General features: G+C 37.3%; 1 protein-coding gene across 5 annotated transcripts in view; it reads left to right on the top strand.

Annotated features, from left to right (window-relative positions):
- Positions 1 to 19,828, top strand: part of SLC39A12 (solute carrier family 39 member 12) — a 58,397-nt gene that overhangs the window by 22,924 nt on the left and 15,645 nt on the right. For 2 of the 5 annotated variants that reach the window (XM_064505968.1, XM_026098800.2), the window contains exons 5-11: positions 52 to 225; positions 1,348 to 1,700; positions 5,595 to 5,876; positions 8,791 to 8,998; positions 11,480 to 11,682; positions 16,076 to 16,247; positions 18,838 to 19,010. In XM_064505968.1, coding sequence (XP_064362038.1) covers positions 1,431 to 1,700; positions 5,595 to 5,876; positions 8,791 to 8,998; positions 11,480 to 11,682; positions 16,076 to 16,247; positions 18,838 to 19,010 — 1,308 coding nt within the window. In that variant the 5' untranslated portion in view covers positions 52 to 225; positions 1,348 to 1,430. Of the gene's footprint in view, positions 1 to 46; positions 226 to 1,347; positions 1,701 to 5,594; positions 5,877 to 8,790; positions 8,999 to 11,479; positions 11,683 to 16,075; positions 16,248 to 17,584; positions 17,609 to 18,837; positions 19,011 to 19,828 lie in introns of those variants that run through there. The other 3 variants (XM_064505967.1, XM_026098798.2, XM_064505969.1) reach the window with 3 other exon arrangements.

Raw genomic sequence — 19,828 nt, 5'->3', positions numbered from 1 at the left:
AGAAGAACATGTACTAATTCCTATCCACCTCCATTGTTACCTTAAGAGCAGCTCTCTCCATAGCAACTGAAAACTTTTCAAGGCAGCAATAAACTAATCCTCTCCAGCTTCCAGAGAACCATCAAGGAATTTTAAAAACATTGGACTTCCAGCAGCTAAATACTTGTGAGGATTCAAAGGCCACAAAGCTAGAGATACACAATCATTCTTTTTTCCCTACAAAAGGTAAGAAAATAATGTTTAGAAATAAATGCATCCCTGTAACTATGATACATATTCCTAACTGCTAACAACAAAATTTATCTAAACACCAAAACTTTTCCTAGCATTTAAAACATACTAATCTTACTCTGAGTGAATGCCAGTGTGAATTCAGCAGTTATTTATTTCATTTTAAATACTCTGTTAGCAGAGTTTCCTTTAAAATAAGTCACATACGTATTATATGGCAGTTAAGAGAAGCTGAACTTCTGTATGACTGTCTAACATTTGTGCATTATAATCAGCAAATTTATGTAGCTGCCAGCATCTGCCCATCAACAAAATGAAAAACTCTTGGTGGAAAACAGAACTTAAACTCTTCTGTCCTTCTTGTGTTTTGATACTGAGATACATATTGTTAAAGCAGAGTGATAGTATCTTAGGAAGGATATTGTCAAGACAGATTTACAGTACAGAATGTCTTTTGCATCTAGGATTTTAAAAAGTTAAACTGATTGCTTCTGGTGTACTTGTCTTGGTTATTCACTGAGCTGTATGAATGAACTTACTACCTCAGTCTTGTAACTCTTTCAGCTGACCATAAAGTATCACTAGTTTTTAGGCACATTATGTTCATTCTCATTTGGTGTTGTGTAGCTGAAGTTAAGTAATGTTGGTAAAGTGTTTTGAAAAGAAAACCTGCTCTATATCATTGCTGTGTAACATAATTACTGCATGTTCATACCAAAATTACCCTAGTAATCTTTATTTGCACCGATTACTGCTACTAAAAACCAGTTTCATAGTGGAGTGAAAGTGAAAGCTATTGTGTTTTGCTCTTCTGCTGAAGAGGATTATGAATGAATGCAATAACATGACACTGAATTGAAAACCATACACTTCACTTTTATGAGGAGGGAAAGGCAGTTTGAGTCAACCTCTTACTGATAATTCTACAGAAGTTTTAAGGCCATGGTCGTCTTAGTTTCCTGCTGTTCTGCGCTGTAAAGTCCCTACAGGCTCCCTGTTGTTCAAAAACAGCTTGTCACTGCAAATCAGCTTAGCCAACCAATTAATAAATCCTTGCAAACATATTGCAGTCACACTAATTAAAGGGTTGGGGTTTTTTTCCTCTTTACTATTCAGATTCCTCAGGTTTCAAGTTTAAGCTGTGAAGTGCAAACAACAACCGAACATTCAGTACAGATCACGCACGGCAGGAAGAGGCGATGTGTTTTCTGACCAAGCATCCAGCTCTTGGGGTGGTATGTTCTGCTTTCATATTCAGCGTGCTCATTGCTGAAGGACAGTCTGGGGAAGAGCATGGGCAGGATGGCAGCTATGCTCCCAGCCGTGGCTATCTGATGGAAGTTTTACGCGTTCTTTCAGCTGACAGCACTGAGCTCCACAAGAACCGCTCACGAGAACTGGTCAAAATGTTACTGGAGAGAGCTGAGTGCCCACAGCGGATTTATGGCATGCAAGAGGATTGTAATCTGGTTAGTGCTTCAATTAATGAGGGATACCTTTATAGGAGAGTCAGTGAGTTCTAAAATTATTTCTTAGACTGAAACCCTCCTGAATACAAAAGTAAGCATGTAAAAGGCTTCTTCTTACAGCAGAAATGCTGTCCCTGCTTTAACTGTTTCATTGTAAATTATGAATATTTCTAGTTTGATCTCATAGAGATATTCCAAGCATGACAGGTATACTTTAAAAACTCCATGTTCCTTTCACATAAGAGTAATGATTTTCCTTTCAAAGTTTTCAGATGTTCATTTTCTGGGAAAGATTTTTCTACTTCTTGCTGATCTAACATTTAAAAGCTAGAGCTTGAATTTGGGGCACAGAGGATTTCCACTGTAGAAAGACATGAGTAAAAATGGAGCAGTTCTGTAATTTTTTTGTTCTGGATTTTAGTTCATAAAAATAAATCCCAGCCAGGATTGTTTCAGATTCATGTGCCACTTCACTGAAGTATCCAAGATTTAGGGAAGTTTTTTTCAGCAGCTCGTGTCAAGGAGAACCAAAGGCAGAACAATGAATCTGCAAATCCAGATTTGCAGCAGTGCAGGGTACAGTTGCACAGACGGTTCAGTTGTCTAGCTGAATTGAGAATACTTTCAGAACTGATTCCTGATTTGACAGGAAAGGAACAAGAGAAACGAGATCATAGGTTCTGGTACGAGGGAGACAGTGGTAACAGAGGAAGTTAGATGAAAGAGACTACAAAGGGTTTGGTCAGTCTTGGCTTTAATTAACATTACTCTAGCTCTGGTTTGGTTCAGTGACCTTCGTACAGCAGATTGTCACTTTATATCAGAATTATGAAGTGGCTGGTAAGGATATGTGCTTTGAGACTATACGCTGCTTGGCAATCAGCCAAACCAGTGAAATGGAGATTTTTTTTTTTCCTGTGCAGTTGACAGTTACTCAATTGGCCCTTCTAGCAAGTGCCTCAGACTTTGTATGAGCCCCAATATGAAATTTCATAGATAAATAATGCAGGGATCTGGCTTCCTAAATGGGTTTTTGCTGTGGAAGAGATTGTGCAGGAGTTTTTCTCACTGCATGTAGATATAGAACCAGATCGAAAGCTGAGAATGTATTAAACAGTAATGAGTATAGAGCCTTTCTAAACTTCATAAAACAGCAGTCCAGGCCTTCTTGCTATCCCTATTTGTTTTGCTTCTCTGGATATCCTTTTTTTTTTTTCTTGTACTTGTGATCTATATGTGGAGAGCATAACTATGTCCCTGGATGGAGGAAATCGAAGTGAAACTTTGCTGGGACTTACTTTGGTCAGGACTTCCACATGATTTAGATTTCATTTTGGAAATTTACTGTGGGAAGAATTTGAGGACTTTCACCATTTCCAGTGTTTCTCAAAGCTGGATGTGTCAGTAACACTGCATACATCCTGCAGTGCCAGTGCCATATGAACACAATTCTCTATAGAAAATCTGTGAGAGATATGGCGTCTTCAGCCACATGCAGTCCATATTTGCTGTGCTTAAATATTCCAAGATGATTTAACAAGATTTGGTAAGCCAAGATAACAAAAACTATGTGAGGAGTGCTGTCCTGCAAGATGTCCAAAATATGGGACAGAACGCCCAACCTCAGCTTGGCATTTTTTTTCCCACAGTAGTTACTAATTGGTTTCAGACTCAACTTTTCCTTCTAAACCCAGGATTCCAGTAACACCTGGCCACTTTGTTTTCAGATTCTTTTTCATTTGTGATGATGTCTGCAGTGGAGATTTAAAATAATGTAGCAATGTTCTAACCCCTTTTTTAAACACTTTTTTTGGTTTGTTTTTACAAATTGGCTCCCTAGAGGCTTTGTGCAGGGGCTAGCATCCCTTGAACAGCACCTGACACTCTTCTCTCCCAAGCATGCGAAAGGCATATATTTCTTGCAGTGGTAAGAGATTTTTCTTCTAACTCCTGGTCACTTAAACAAAGCAAACTCAGGGTTCTGTGCCCAGGTTCAGAGCTAGGCTCTTTGTTACAGCAAATAAGCTTTTCTAAACATAGGCTATGCACATGACTGTACCTCTAAAATACTAGTAACAGCAAAATAACCAGTGATGAACCAATTTATATCCTCCTGATGTCTTCTTATGGGCTACCCAGATACTATGAAATATCTGCATCTTTTACAATGTGCCTGCTTCCGTCCAATTGGCAATTTGCCTTTCAGTCATCTGCAACAGTCATCAGTCAACAACAGCTTTACTGATTACAATTTGTCCTTACTGGTTCTTGAAATGTTATAAAAGTCTTTGAAAATCTTCTGCTACATGGCTGATGTTTACTGTACTCCCTAGGGTGTATTTGAAAAGGCTGGTTGACTAACTTGAAGCCTCTGAGGGACAGAAAACAGAAGGCTATGCTCCTGCAAGCCCAAATAATAATACTCAGAGACACTTACTAGAAAAAGTTAGAATTATAGATCTTGATAGACAATTTAGAGTACAGTGGATTTGATTCTAATCTACTTTACCTACAAGTATAAATATTTAATTTGGCAATTACCATGCACAGTTCTCTTTTTTTTTTATTACCATGCACAGTTCTCTCTTTTTTTTTTTTTGATTGAATATTTGTGAGAATTTTTTTTTGTTGTTGGAATCATTTCTGTTATAATGTGGCAACTCTCTCACTTCCTCCAAGGAACATTGGCTTCTGAGCTCCACGATGTATGTTAGATTCTACTGTGGGTTTGTGTAGGAAAATGGAGTAACATACAAGGTAACCTGGCTGACTGACACATCATGTATGTAGCCATAAACAACGTAATCCGGCAAACTAGGTTCTGGTTGGACTTGTAAATAAAAAAGTTATCAGAGTGTACTTTGAATCTCCCATGGTACCTTCATGTATTGTAGTTTATTACAACAAAACTACAGTCCTTTTGCTCTACCATAATAGTTCACATAGTTCATGTGCCTATAAAATATTTGGAAAGAGCTGGTTGGGAAAAAAGACTGACACAATGAATGGCAATAGTTACAGGATCTCTTTAAGAAAGATTCTTTGTTCTGGAATTCATTCATCTATTTCTCACAGCCTGACAAACTCTATTGGCCTTCTGGCTTAGTTTTTGAGACTAACTTTTGCCTTAGGTGACTATAGAAGGTGTCGTCATGTAAGGAGAAATGGAGTCTTGCAAATATTGGGTTTTTTTTAAAAAAATCTTTGTTGGCTCAGGTAGAAAGCCTGCACAAGGTGAGTATATCATTTCAGTCCCTCTTGAACTCCATTTCAAGGACTAAATGGTACACAGACCTTGTGCTGGCTGCCTGCACTGGAGCAAATTTTTCTAGTTAACATAACTCATTAAGAAAAAAAAAGTCAGCCATATGATTATAGGGTCAATTGAGTCTCTTAACAGGGTTTGAATATGATATAACTTTCATTCACATAGCCTGAATTAACTACAGTCTACATATGGCCTTTGTCCTATAATATAAACTTACAGAGAATATGCAGGTGAAAATATGGTCCAGGACTAGCCATAATCTAACATATACATAATCAGAATTAAAGTCAGTTGAAGCAAGTGGAAGACTTTCAACTCTACAACAAGGTTTTGATCAGAATTACTTAAATCCCTTGAATACCTGACATCTGTTAAAAACAGAAGGGGCTCTGGAAAAAGAGACAGAGTGTGGTCTTGCAGCCGTAGTACAGTGCCAGCAATGAATTACTTGTGCTTTCCTCCTGTCATTCCATCAGCCTGCTTCTGTGCAGGCTTAGGTCTGGTCCTTTAATATAAGAACTGAATATAAGAATTGAATTCTCCTATTCTCCTCTCTAATTCTAATTGCAGATGACAAATAGTATTTTACTTGAGTTGAATTTCTATTTATTTTAATTTATTCACAGTGCCTTGAACCAGATGCTTTGTTACTAATAGCTGGTGGAGATTTAGAAGACCACCTCAGTGAAGAAGTATTTGAGAGAATTTCTCTTATTCTTCTCTACTATATTCTTCATCAAAGAGATATGTGTTCTTCAGAACTCAGCTTGAGTAGTAAGGACTATAAATTTTACCTACAGAGCATGCTTAGTTTAAGGCATGATGAAGATTGTTACTATTTTTCACAGAATGAAACTGAAGATATTTTGGCTGCAGTAAGACAACATTTTAAAACTTCTGAAACCCAGGTAAATAAAAAATAATTAAAAATAACCATATTTACTACTGATATTATGTCTATAAGCAATCTAGTTCAGCTATCATATCAATATTGTGGCTCTTCAGGCAATTTGGAAATAAAACAGTGTGAGAACACACACCTGAGCATCAGTCAATTGTTGTATATACTGTTTAAATACCAGCCTTCTCCTTGACTTGCTTTTGGGCTGTGCTACCTAGCACTTCCACAGTCAGTGTTGGCTGGGCAGATACCACATATCATACCATTCCCAGGAGGTAGTTTAGATGCAGCTACCCTGCTTAGGGCTGAGGGAAGAAAGTTAAGCTGGGTAGAGGGGAGATCTTGCTTTTGACCCAAGGACAGAGAATACTTTCTCACCTCTTGTATTTATTACTGTAAATATATTACCAGTGATTAGTATAAAGAAGAACAACTCCCAAACTGACGTGGCTGTAGAACAGAAATGGTGAATCATCCTGCTGTGATGAGAATGCCAGTCTTTGCCAGTCCTGCAGTTCCATGTCCATCCAAAGTAGAGTGGAATGAGGAGTCTGTCCAAAGATATGGTTGCTTCCTTCAGTTGGGACAAATACACTGGAGACTAATTTCCTACCAGCAGGAACGTCCCTTGTAGTAAGACTGAAACAGATGAGCTTAAACTTAGATTTGGAAGAAAAATAGTATATTGATTATGTTCAGCTGAAAACATTCTTTTTAAGTCAGGAAACATGCAGCAGATTTTCTCACCACTATTTGTTATTATTCCTTATCTCAAGTAGGCCCTATAAAATAATAGAATAGCATTCTAGAGTTTATGATCTAAAAAAAAAAAAAAACTATTTTCTGTATAATGGACAATAAAAGAAGCTTTTGCCAGATTAGGTAAGTCCTAAAGTACACATTGACCTGCTGTGATAAGCTCCTTAGATCTGTTCATAATATATAGTTAAATTTGGTCTATTGCAAACTTTGAAATTGCCCTTTCTTTTTCATGTCATTAGATTTTAATTTACACCATACTGTGGTAAGAGTTTGCTACACAAACAGAAGATGGCTAGGCGTTTCTGACTGTGGAGCAGAATTCCAGGGGCCTCCGGTTCCTCTTTCTGTGTTTTTGTGTAATCATTTCCCATCATAAATTATTAATTGACTAGGACTAGCACTTTTGGTTCTAAGTCTTGGTGAACGTGCTGATTTCCAGGCACTCAAATGGTATCTGAGCAACTGTAGAGAGGCATTGGTGGGTATTTGGCATGTCAAGATAGAATAACAATCCATAAAGTGCTTTACTGTGTGGTCTGTTTGTTTATGCTGGCAGTATGCGGAATTGACAGGCCTGTTCAGTATCTGAGACTTCATCACTCACTGACATGAGGGAAAAGAGGGTTTTTTTATGAAAGGTACTCAAAACATTATAGAGGATCTATCTAATGCTTAGAATCACAACACTGAGGTTATGGAAAAGGGTTGACAGTGCAGGATAGTAATGGAAGAAAAGCATTTTTAGCCACTCCCTATATGTTTTTGTTTCAAACTTTCTCCTTCTCTGTCACATCAGCTAATATATTATTAGAAATGAGAGATGAAATTTAGGGTTGTAGGAATGCAAATGTGTAATGGATTTGACAGGAAAAGATGCTAGTTTCCTCTCTACAGTGTTTATGGCATATATAGAGAGAGATGAGTATGTGTGAAATAAAAATTACTGTATTGGCTCATCTAGTTGACTTTTCAAACTCAGTTTAGACAAAAAGGGAAGAAATAAATGAACTTAAATAATTTTGGCTGTTTTTGTTTGTAAAAACAGTTGGCCAACAGACTGTTATCAACAGCAGAGTCATGAGATTATTTATCTATGTCCATTGTCAATGTAAGACAGGCAAAGCAATCAAATCACTAAAACTTTGAGTTTGCAATGACATGAAAATTTAGAAATGGGAAGTTCATGCACCTACACATGCACTCTTTTGCAGTTCTGTGAGCAAACGTTCATCTTTTGCTGCATCAACACAGGCAAGGACTGTACTAATACCATAGAGGAGTATTTTCCTAAAGCTGCGATTGCTGGTTTTTCAGCAATAAACAAAGGCACCCTTTTCTTCATATTTATCTCCTGTTTTATCGTATACATTTGCTATCCTGTCAACCTGTACTATGACAAACATTTTTGTTTCTCTCAAACCCCAAGCGTTTGCAGTGAAAATATACAAGAAAGGCAGAAATGGAAAACACAAGGGTAAGTTTACCAGGTAACTTAAGAGAGCTGTGCCCAGCTCCCTCATTTTAGACCTGCACAAAATTAGGTGTACACAACTGTTTACTGGTTGGTCACCCAGCAGGGAAGTAACCATATATCTGCAGAATCATGGCTTTCGATGTTTTCCCTAGATAACTGCCCTGTAACGAGTTATTGGGTCTGTTTAATAGATGGGGAACTAAAAACATTGAGAGAATTCTTCCTGAAGTCTGAGATAACGAGTTAAGTCTGTATTATTTGAGTCAATGTTTTATGCCTTAACAAAAATTCCTCCTTTTTCTGCTCGTTCCTGGAAGTAGAAGTAGAGACAACTGAGGAAGGGCAGAAATAACAAAACAGCATGAAAAAAAATCCACTTAACAAAAATAATACTGAGTACTGAATGAGTTACTGTGCTTCTTTCCCCTCAGAAACGGAGCCTGAAAGTGCTACCCTACTATCTTTTCCTGTTAAGCTTTCAGCCTTTTGTATTCTATTCCCGTTCTGCTGGCACTGTCCTCTGTTTCTCATTCGCTGTCCTGTTGTCAACTGCAGCTTTCACCATCATATTTTTTCCACCCTAGCTGTCTGTGAAATTGTTCTCTCCCATTTCTCCTCCTGTCACTCTAATTACTTAAAGGGAGGTGACCAAGGCTGTCTTCATGCTGTTCTCTCCTGATTTCAGTGTGTTGATGTGAGCACTCTGAAGAAAAATGCTGATATAATGGACAAAGATGGTGCTGATGAAAACACACTTCCACGCCTGGCTGCTTCCATCATTACTCTGGCTCTCCAAGGAGTCTGTATGGGGAAAACAAGTTTACCCTCCCCAGAATTCTTTATAAAATATATTTTCAATTCTCTAAACAGTACCACTGAGCTCCAAGTGACAGGTAAGGTATCTATTCATCTCTGGTTGCCTTTTGCAACACATATTCAGTGTAAATTATCTTTAAATGCCTGAAGCACTTTTTGCACTTTATTTTAGATTTAAATGCCATTTCATTTTAGAGTTGTTAAGTAGACTCTTCTAAACATAAAAACAAGGATGGAAAATAAACTCTTTAATTCTGAAAATTCTCTGGGACATATAAAACAAATTGTTACTGTGGTTATTAAATACGTACCGTGACTGTAACTTACGACTTATTTGCTCAGTACAGTCTGAACTACTCCAGAGAGCTCTGAAGGCAACAGTCTAGCTGTGAGGGCAGAGTTCACTGGGGCCTAGTTTATACTGCTTCTTAGTGCAGATCTTTATGCTAGTGTAGCTGCATTACAAGATTCAATTAGGGGTAGCTGAAGTAATTCATGCAGGATAGCCAGATTAGATAGATACCCTAGTCACTCACACCGCAGTGTACCCAGAAGAGATGAAATGGACATGGTCCACTCTGTTTTGACCAATTGCTCTCTGATATCTGCATCTGCCAGCTGCAAATGAAAACATCATTTTAGTCTGTTTCCCTACCCACTTTCTGTTGTCAGTACCCATTCAGTGAGTCTGAAATACACAAGGTTCATTTTCGTTCTGTTGCTGTTTTACTAGACCTATTAGAGATGCGACTTAACTATAAATAAATAACTATAGGAGGGTTCTAAGCAGTCCAAAGTTAAAGAATTTAGAAAATGGAAGTGTTGAGCTCTCAGCAGCTGCTGTTAAGTCCTGTAAAAGATTCTGGATGCTTAGAAGTTTTAGAAGCTAAGCCATCAATTCGGGGCCCTACTGCGGATTTAGAAGGTTAATATAAGACATCTACTTTCCTTCTTTGTGGTTATTGCTAATAGCAACACTTTACAAGAATTTCAAAGCACTGTAAAAAGTTACATTGTGCACAGGTAAAAACAGGTTTAAAAATTGCCTTAAGCATAGGTAAAAACATTTTTACCACTTAGATTACATAGAGTACACTGAATCACAGAAGTGAATCATGCAGAAAAGAACAAAGTCCTCAGCCCTAAACATGGACTCCTGGATTGTACTTGCATAAACTGATTCTGCAGCAAAATCCTTCCTTTAAAAATGTCAGTGCAGATCTTACGAAATAATTGACTCACAAGAATGGATGGAGCCAGCTGGGCACAGTGCTACTAAATAGCTGTGTATGGTGAAATCCAGGCCCCAGTGAAGACAATAGCAAGACTTTCTTGGTCAGTGGAGTTAGGATGTCATTCAGAGAATCTAGAAGTTATTCTTAAGCAGTTTGTTACAGTGTAAGTATATTTTAAGCCTAAGCTAATTAGATTGCCCCTTTAAATTTGTTTAAATTCTCAGTATTATGTGGAAGAAAGAGCAAGAAACTGGCAGCATGTAAAAGAAAAATTAGAGTTGACTACACTTGGAAAATGAATCTAGCTTCAGCTCTGTTCAGAACTGTTTGCTTAAGACAAAGAAAGTAGATAAACATCTTAGCATAAGCTTTTTTTTAAGATTAACATTTATGCCATTTACTTTTTCTGAATAACATGTTAAAAATAAAGGATTATCATGTGTAAACATTTTTAATGTCTTTGATCTGAATTCCTTTGAAATTAATTTGTGAACTGCCTACCTTCTCAATGGACAAACTCAGGTTCTCAGAAATTATCAATATGGCTTCATCTTGAAAATGCAGGGGTGAAGGAAGGTGACTAGACTGAAAAAATGAGGGGAAAAATAAGATGGGATAGAGCATGCCCCCTCATATAACCAGCATTTAATCAGCAGGCACACCCATTGCACTAATTATGTCATGGGATATGTCCCCGGCCTTGTCTTAGATTAGAACTGCTTGGATTAGGGGTCCTGGCTCCCACCTTTCTACTTTACTGCTGCCAACAGGCATGTTTCCAGAGTAGCAACTTGACCAAAAGAGAGAGAAAGAAAATCCTTCACCCTGTCTTCCAGTCCTGAAGTACAAAGGGTAGAGTAGTATCCTGAAGGATGCTTTCAGGATACCATGTCAAGGACCTGTCTTTCTTGTCTTTCTGAAGTGGTAAAATACCATACCTAGCTACGGTATTTTAGCATAGTGTTCTATTTACACAGGACGATCTGAAAGGTGATGAAGCTATTTAGCAGTAATTTGCATGTAACCTAAGCAGAGACCCAGTATTAAATGGGAGATTAAATGCCTTTCAGTCACATCTCTTTCTCTCAGATGATTGTAAATAAGACATATCTATGTAGCGCTGCAAAGAAGTAACTGCTGAGTATCTAGGTGACCTGTTAAGCTGAAATTGCCTACAGTACGAAAATGAGAAGAGAAAAAATATTAAAGTGAGCAGTCAAATTAATATTAAAAGTAACAAAATGCTAACAATTACTTTTGTTTTTGTCTTTTTAAATGTATATTACCATATGGTAACATTTCTACTTTCTAATAAATTACTAGAACTAGATGAACTCCTAGGCATGCTTACAGCCAGAAAGACCTGCACTGTAAATGGACAGTTCCACAGTCACAAAAGAAGACATCATAACATGACAATCAAAAATATTGGAACCATAAATATTCCAGTCAAAGCAAACCATACGAATGGAGACTATGTGAAAGGTTACCTTGAAGATCGTGAAAGGAACAGAGATTGGAATCAGGTTAATTTATTTTTATATCATTATAGCCTTCATCACAGAATTTCAGTGATAAAAGTTCAAGTTGGTTTGCAAATACTATATCATTTCTGAGGTAAAAGTTATGAATTTCAAAAAGTCATGTAGTTACAGAATTATACTTGTATATATTTATATTTATTTAAATGTTGTCAGAAGAGCTTTATGACTGCTGTGTATTTAATGAAAGCAGGATATGAAGTCCTGCGCTGGGCTGACAGAATGATTACTATTAGGCAGAATCAGATGTTCCTTCAAGACACAGAGGACTGTGGTATTAGAGCTTCAATGTTTGCATGTATTTCTTAGAGATTTCTTGTGCTCCTATGTCTGAGAGCTTCTAGGCCCCCCTTGTGTGACCTGGCAGAAAGAAAGGCTATTTTGTATTAAGAAAAAAATAAACCATTTAAGGTTTATAGGGAAGTTGTTTCTAAAAGGCTTTTGTAAATCAAGGACTAGGTATTTTCAAACGCTCTCAGTAGCCATCTAGAAAACTTATAGAGTCTGTGGGCTAGAACTTTAGCTGCTACCCAGTATCCTCTTTGAGAAGTTCAAAGAACAGTGGCTTATTTTAGGTGACTTTATACCCTGAAGACCATTAAACATATCCTTATCCTAAATATTAGAAAATAAATAAACTTTGTAACAATGATTAAGATGGTAATTGACTTCTATCCTTTAGACTGAAAGACATTCCATAGACAAAAAAGGACACTTCTAATAAAGTAGGTATTTCTATTGTTTTCAGTTTTTTACAGTTTAAATTAACTCAAAGACAAGGTTTCTCCTCCCTTGAGTAGGGTAACAGATGTGAGGTTGACTTTTGCTAAGTGGTCGTTTTATGATGTAGAACTGAGACAATTGCCATCTGGTTTAATGCCATTCTGCTAGATGTTTATCTGTGTAACTTTAATGTATTTGGAATACATATCCTATCTGTATCATTATTTCATTCCAGCTGACCACAAAAGAGAATCACACTGATCAGCTGACATTTGGCATTTAAAGCAAATGGTGCCTCAGTATAATTTTTAATGGATGTCATTTTAAAACTATTTCATATTAACTTTAAATCATGAAGGTCAGAAATCAAAAGTGATACTATCTGAACAAGAAGTAAAATCATTCTCAGGCAGTCAGAGAATTTATAAAACAATTTTTGATTTCTTGAACTTCAAGTTCTGAGACTGACGATAAATCAAAAGATAAGTGTGCAGAGGGGTTACTTGAGGCTTGGGATTCAAACTGAGAGCAAAATATTCTGTAAAGATGCTGAAAAATTACAAAGGTACTTCTGGAGAGAAGAGATTTTCTCTGCTTTATTGATTCCTAGCTTCTACTTTTTATCCCCTTTCTTTTCTTTTTGGCTATGTCTATTTTCTTTGACATATCATTCCATTAGAAGAATTTGCATTTCAGTATTGTTACTGATTTTATCGCCTGCTTTCTGCACGTATCCATGATAGCCTTTGTGCTCCATTGGTAACAGATGCTGCTAGTGGCGTTGACTGGTTAATGGCTTGCATTTACTAGCTACATTAGGATCTGTAATTTGATTTTTAGATAGGAATTATATTTTGAAAATCATCACAGAAAAAAGGGTCACTGCTTTCTTTTTAAGTCATCATTGCCGCTACTGATTTTTAAACTGCCTACAAAACTTAAGTAAATAGTAGATGATCTAATAAGAGCAATAGTATTAAGTTCCATTAAACTAAATCACTAAATAGCGTTGTGTTCATTTATGATTTCTCATTAAAGAAATATGTGTTTCGGAAAGCAAAATCATCCATCCATGCATCCATCCATCCAATTTTTCATATTAGGAAATGCCATTTCCATTTACTTGTTTTTTCAGTATCGTCCTCCAGGAGTACATACATAGTTGCTTTACTAATGAAGGCCTAGTACTCTCCCTCCCTGTGTTAAAAATCTTAAAAAGCTATGGCTTGCAACTGGAAAAGATACAGGTCCCCATGCCTCAAGACTTACAAAAAGGTTCTACTGAATGAGTGTTAATTTTGTGTGTGTGTGTGTGTGTGTGTGTGTGGACAGTTTACTTTCCAGATGAGTATTTTGCTTTTTCATTTGAAACTACTGATCATAAAATCACACAAAATTTAGGTTCATAGGGACCCTGGATGTCATCTTGTCTAACCTCCTGCTCAGAGCAGGGCCAACATCAAAGTCAGACCTGGTTTCTCAGTGCCTTGTCCAACTGAATTCTGGCTGTCTCCAAGGATGGAGATTCCACAGTCTGTCTGGGAAACCTGCTCCATAGCCTTATAATGCTCACTTTGATGGGGTTTTGTTATAACAAATTGGAATTTCCCTTGCTGCAACTAATGCCCATTGCCTCTGATCCTTTTGCTGTACACCTCTGAGAAGACTTTGGCTTTGTCTTCCCTATCACCCCTATTAGGTTGCTGAAGATCTTCGCTTTCCCCACTTAGTCTTCTCTTCACCAAACTGAAGAAATCCAAATCCCTCAGCTTCCCCTTGTACATCATGTGATGCAGCTCCTTAGCCATCTTGGTGGCCCTGCACTGGACTCCCCCTAGTTTGCCAATGTCTTTCTTGTCCTGCTGGTTATAAAACTGGACATAGTCCAGATATGGACTTATATGTACTGAGTGGAGAGCAATAATTATTTCCCATTAGCTGTTGGCTACACTCTTGCTAATGCAGCCCAGTATGCAGTCACACTGGTGATTCATGTTCAGCTTGACCATGAGGACTCCAACAATCTTTTCTGTTAAACTATCTTCCAGTCAGTTTTTCGCAGGCTTTATTAATGCATGGAGTTGTGTTGTTAGAGATGCAATACATCTGTCTTTGTTGAAGTTCATGAAGTTTTTGTCAGCCCATTCCTTTGGCTCCTCAAGATCCCTCCAAATAGCAGCCCTCCCCTTCATCTTATCAACTCAGTTGGGTTTCATCCATGAATGTGATAAGGGAGCACTCCATTCCATCATTCAGGTCGTTAAACAATATCAACCCCAGTACTGACCACTGATAAATGCCACTCATAACCAGACTTCCAATCATTGATACTGCATGTGGATGGTGGCCACTTTTAGAGTCAAGACACTGGCTAGAATAGACAGTCAGTAGGTCTTTTCTATTCTACTTCCTGAGTTCTCTTCCTACTGTCCTTCTTGGAGGCAGAACAGAATAGATCCAGGTAGCAAGATCGTCTGTTATCCTGAAGACCTGAATGTGGTATACAAGATAAATATGTAAGTACTCAATTCATTCAGTTTCTTTGTGAGGTGTCAGGTGTATTTTACTTTAATAAATGATTAACGGGATGAACATAGGCAAGAAGGTTTGGGGTTTTTTTGTTAGGTTGTTTAAAAGTGATGATAATTGCAAATTTTTCATTTAGTAATTTTTTTCTAAGAAGTCTAAGCATATAACAAGCTTCAGTGCTTAGAAGAGTAATATTTAGGAATCACTGGATTCTCTGTGACAGACTGTTTTGAAGAATGAAGCAAATACATATCTTTGAAATGAATCACAAGAATTAAGATGGGTTTAATAATGAAGGTTATTCCTAGAAGTAAGATAGCATAGTTTGATCTGGATTTCTTTTCAAAAGTTCTTAACTTTTAAAACTGCTGCTAGAACGATGGTAATGATAGCTGGTCAAGTTTTAGTGAGAAGTTTCATCTTGGAAGTGAGAAACCACTTCTTCATGGAAATTTGTCAAAATGTAAATGTCCCAGGAAAAGTTCCTTTTTTGACAAAGAGGCATTTCTAATAACAGCAGAAAGTTCTAGAAATTCTTAAGTCCCTCTAACAATACAATTATCAAGTAATCTTGAAATCCAGTTTAGACTATGACACTCCTAGTGCGCTGACTTTAAAATGACAGACCATTGTTAGGAGGATTCATAAACCTGCTTAGTTCCATGTGTTACTGAAGATACAAACATGCAGCATAAGGACAGACTGCCCTTCAGTACTGCCTCTAAACTTTTGTGGACTGATACAGGGCAAGACATGTAATCTTACCGCAATAGCAAAGAATACCATTTCTGTTTTAGCATTAAAATATTTCTTGTTAGCACATATGCTAGTAAAATATTTAGATGTATTATTATGTCAGATCCTCAAATGATCTTAACAGGCTTCAGTGATAATTGTGCCACTTCATACCATACATTCTGTTTTTTTCTCAAATATATAGTGGCATCCGACTTTAATTGGCAAGTAAAAAAATTAGAATCTTTAAGTAATTTAACCAGAACAATATATATGAAAAACAAGTTTTTCTAGCCTGTATAATCCTGTGTCCTTCTAAAACTCTACATTTAACCTTAGCATTAAATACATGTAGTCCTTATTCAGTAACTGTGTATACTTTTCTACATAGGCTTGTTTCTCGGCCAATGAACTCGTGAAGATATTTTTAAAAACTAGTCCTTCATCCATTTCTAAGGAGCACTTCAAGCAAATCAGTCCAGCAATCATTCAGCAAATATTAAGTTGTTCATGTCAACTTACTGAATCCAAGCAGACAAAGCTTCCACCAACAACTTTGGAAAGTGAGTTATGTTGTTACTATCAATATAGTATTTTGCAGGTAAATTCAGGTGAAGGGGTGCAAGGGATCAGTTTCTGGAGACTCATTAGTAATCTTAAACCAAAACAAGGTGCGATTTATGCAGTGGATAATTTCACAGCATACATATTAGAAAATATTACTATATTCAGTATAGTGAGGGGATTTAATGGTTTCATTTTTGTATTAGACAGAATTCTCTTTTAAGTTACATTTCCCTTATTTCCTAGAGGATGGTGGTATGGATGAAGGTGAGCCATGACAAGCCCTTGCCAGTGTGTTGCTGGGCAGCAGTGGCCTATCTTGTGAAATCTGTAACAGGTTTATATTGGAATCATTGTATGTTTTTTATGTAAAGGCTCAATGTTATGTTAGCTAGCATTTTTTACCATGATGTGATGAATGCTTAATACAGAGAAGTTTTGAGAGCGATGTATGAACACTGCTGATTTTTCATGTTGTGATATTTCACAGCAGAGAAGCTTTGTGGATACCCATTGTGAAAAGAAAAACAACCAGCAAAACCAATCACATGAACAGCAGGAGCTGTGTGATTGAGCTGGAACAAGAATTGAGTTAGAGTACAATTGAACAGATTGTTTCCAGCTGCAGTGGATTAGAGGAAGGCAGTTACAGCCCTCACATGCCCTGCTTCCAGAGATTTCTGCCCCATCAGTTCTGCTGTCATAATTTCTCCTGTAAACACTCCCTCGTCCACCCTATCAAAAAACAAAAAACCAAAAAAAAAATCTGGCCTGACCTAAGTGCTTCTTAATGGTGGCTTTTTTTTTTTTTTAAACCAGCAGCTTTTTTTGGAGAGTGGTTTACCACTTCTAATGCTCACTTAGAAGAGCTTTGCAGGCTACGAATCAAGGTCTTCAGCACCTGTATCCTAACACCTACTTCACTTGCCCTAGATCCTTTAGGAGCTAGTAAGGTTTCCCAACATCCTGCTGGCCAACAATCCTTATAGAACAGTACTTTCAAAATCTAAATTATATCTGTTCTTTAAGCTACATACATTAGGTTGCTTCTAGGAATGAGTTAATCTATAATTTCATGTTGTACAAGTGAATTGAATTATGACCAAGAATTAAATAACATGTTAGATAAGGGCACGGAAGGAGATTCATGGACGTTCCACAACAGTTATAGGAGAAAGAAACATAAAAAAAATAGTAAGAAACACTGTTGTTCTCCAGAAGATAGCAGTCCTTCTTTTTTATGTTCTCTCTCTCTTCATTACCTGAGCATCTTGCAGTCTTTACTGCTTTTATCTTTACTCTGCTACAAGAAGGTTCTTTTATGCTCATTTTTCAGATAAGAAATCAACGGAGGAAGAAGGTAGGTAACTTATCCAGGTCACATAAAAAGTTCGTGGCAGATTTGGAGTTTAAGTGAGTGTCTCCCAAGTCTAAGGCCATCAGCCCCAACCACTGGCATTGTAGTAATCTCGTAAAGGTGAAAGATCTGTGTGGATGAGAAGAATCGAAGTACTGAAACACAAAATGGAATGATTATAAGCCCTTTCTGCAGCACATGCTTGTAGGTGAAAGAAGATTTCTGTAACCATAAAGATATTTCTAATGGCTTGGGACAGATAAAGGACCATGTGTTAGACCTACGTGTGACCTAATGACATGAGCATAGGCCCATTAACTTTATTCTCAGTTATTTTACTGACAGGCTATGCTGTTTTGGGTAAGTCACCATGGCCTGACCTTCCAAAAGTATCTACTGTGCCCTTGTATTTGGATGTGCAGTGTTTGAAATTTACTGTCTGATTTTATGAGCTGCTGAGCACTTGCAGTGCTATTAAAGTGTGAAACATTAACTGAAGCTTTTGAATATTTTGGCATTAGTTCCTTTATGTCTGTTTCTCGTCAATGTTTTACCTCCATCACTTTCGTGCACATTAATCTGGATTCACGTTGTGCAGAAGGTTGGAAATGTGAGCAGCATATACCTCATAAGAGTTTTAAGCGTAACCTTCCAAATATCCCGGTAACCTGGGAAAAAGTAGCTCTGTGGTCCTGATTTGATGTCTGAACGAATATATGTTCACAGCACATTTGTAAACGTAATTTGGACCAAAAGGTTTATGCTTAGATCCTAAGTTAGATACCTACATACATACGAATTTTAGGCCTTGGTCTGTTTACTGAATATGATTTGGCTAATAATGTGGTGTTAACTGTAAAGATACACAGGTGTGGCCATATGAGGACACAGAATAACAAGCACCAATCTGTTAAAACAGGAGACAACTACAGACCAGCATTCACGGTGCTGCCCTGGGTTTCTCTAAGCTGCACAGTCATAGTGTATTTATCTCTTTAAGGCGTGAAATTTGGAGGTGTTAGACTTACCTGTAAAGCTTCAAACAATGAATATTGTTTAGGCTTCAAACTCTGTCACCTGTATCACTCATGACTACAGAAATGGATGTAGCACATTGAATCATTTCTTGCCTATGTGCTTGCACACAGAGGCGGGAAAACATAGTCTCAAATACTTAGGTACAGAATGGTTAAAGGTGCCCTTGGTTTTGTTTTGTTTCCTTTTTCCCACAGAATATGGCTACAGCACTGTTGCAGTTTTACTTATTACTATTGGATCTATGTTTGGTACAACCCTCATTTTATTTAACTCCTGTCAAGAAATCTATACACTCATTTTACAGCTGTTTGTGGGTTTGGCAGTTGGGACCCTTTCTGGAGATGCACTGCTACACCTTATTCCGCAGGTAGGTAATGTGCCCATTTGTGTTTTTAAAATGTTCACACATGCACACACACCGAGTCTCATTTAAGTCTGGCTAATGCTCAGCTCTTTATTAAAGTAAAGCTTTCCATGAAATCTCGGAACCAGGTTTCCGGCATTCTAATTATGTTTGCACTTTGTAGTTCAGAAAGAGTTTCCAAGTTAAGTACTAAGAAGCAGAAATCAATGAATGATGAATTCTGAGAAAATAAGGTTCTTATTTTCATAAAAACTTTTCAGAAAACCCACAATTCCTGTGAAAACTGAGTTCACTTGATGTGCATGAGACTCTTTCAAGAGGCAGATTATGTAACATGTTTTAGAAGAAATTGGTCAGCGTTTCTATGAGGCATCCACAATCCCCCATATAAATAAGGTTCCAGAGTGATCTCTGATATGACAAAGCTGTTACAAGAGTTCAGTTGGTCATTTAAAGAGAGCTTCATGCCTTCTCTTGAGTTTCTGGTCAAAATGCTCTTCATACTTAACACAAAAGGGTCTATTTGAAATGCATGTTTCTGTTTTAGCGAAGTCAAACATTTCATAAATGTTCTACGTCTTTAAAATGCTAAATGCCAGAAAGAACAATCATTATCTCTGGAAGTAGAACTGCAAGAGTGGTTTAAGGAAGGCAATTCTCAGTGAATGTCACACAAGTACATTCTTTTAAGAAACGCCTTTTGAGTTTGAAAGTCTTCTCCCTCCCCATTTCTTAAGTGATATATCTTTTAAAGTGCCTACTTTCAGATGAAGAGCAAAGGAGGGCTACCATGGGCTGCCTCCAAGGAAAAACTGGAAGCA

Source organism: Dromaius novaehollandiae, chromosome 2, assembly GCF_036370855.1.
Source record: "Dromaius novaehollandiae isolate bDroNov1 chromosome 2, bDroNov1.hap1, whole genome shotgun sequence".
NCBI classification, from domain to species: Eukaryota; Metazoa; Chordata; class Aves; order Casuariiformes; family Dromaiidae; genus Dromaius; species Dromaius novaehollandiae.
The sequence above is the reverse complement of the archived record's forward strand: the minus strand, read 5'-3'. Positions and strand labels throughout refer to the sequence as shown.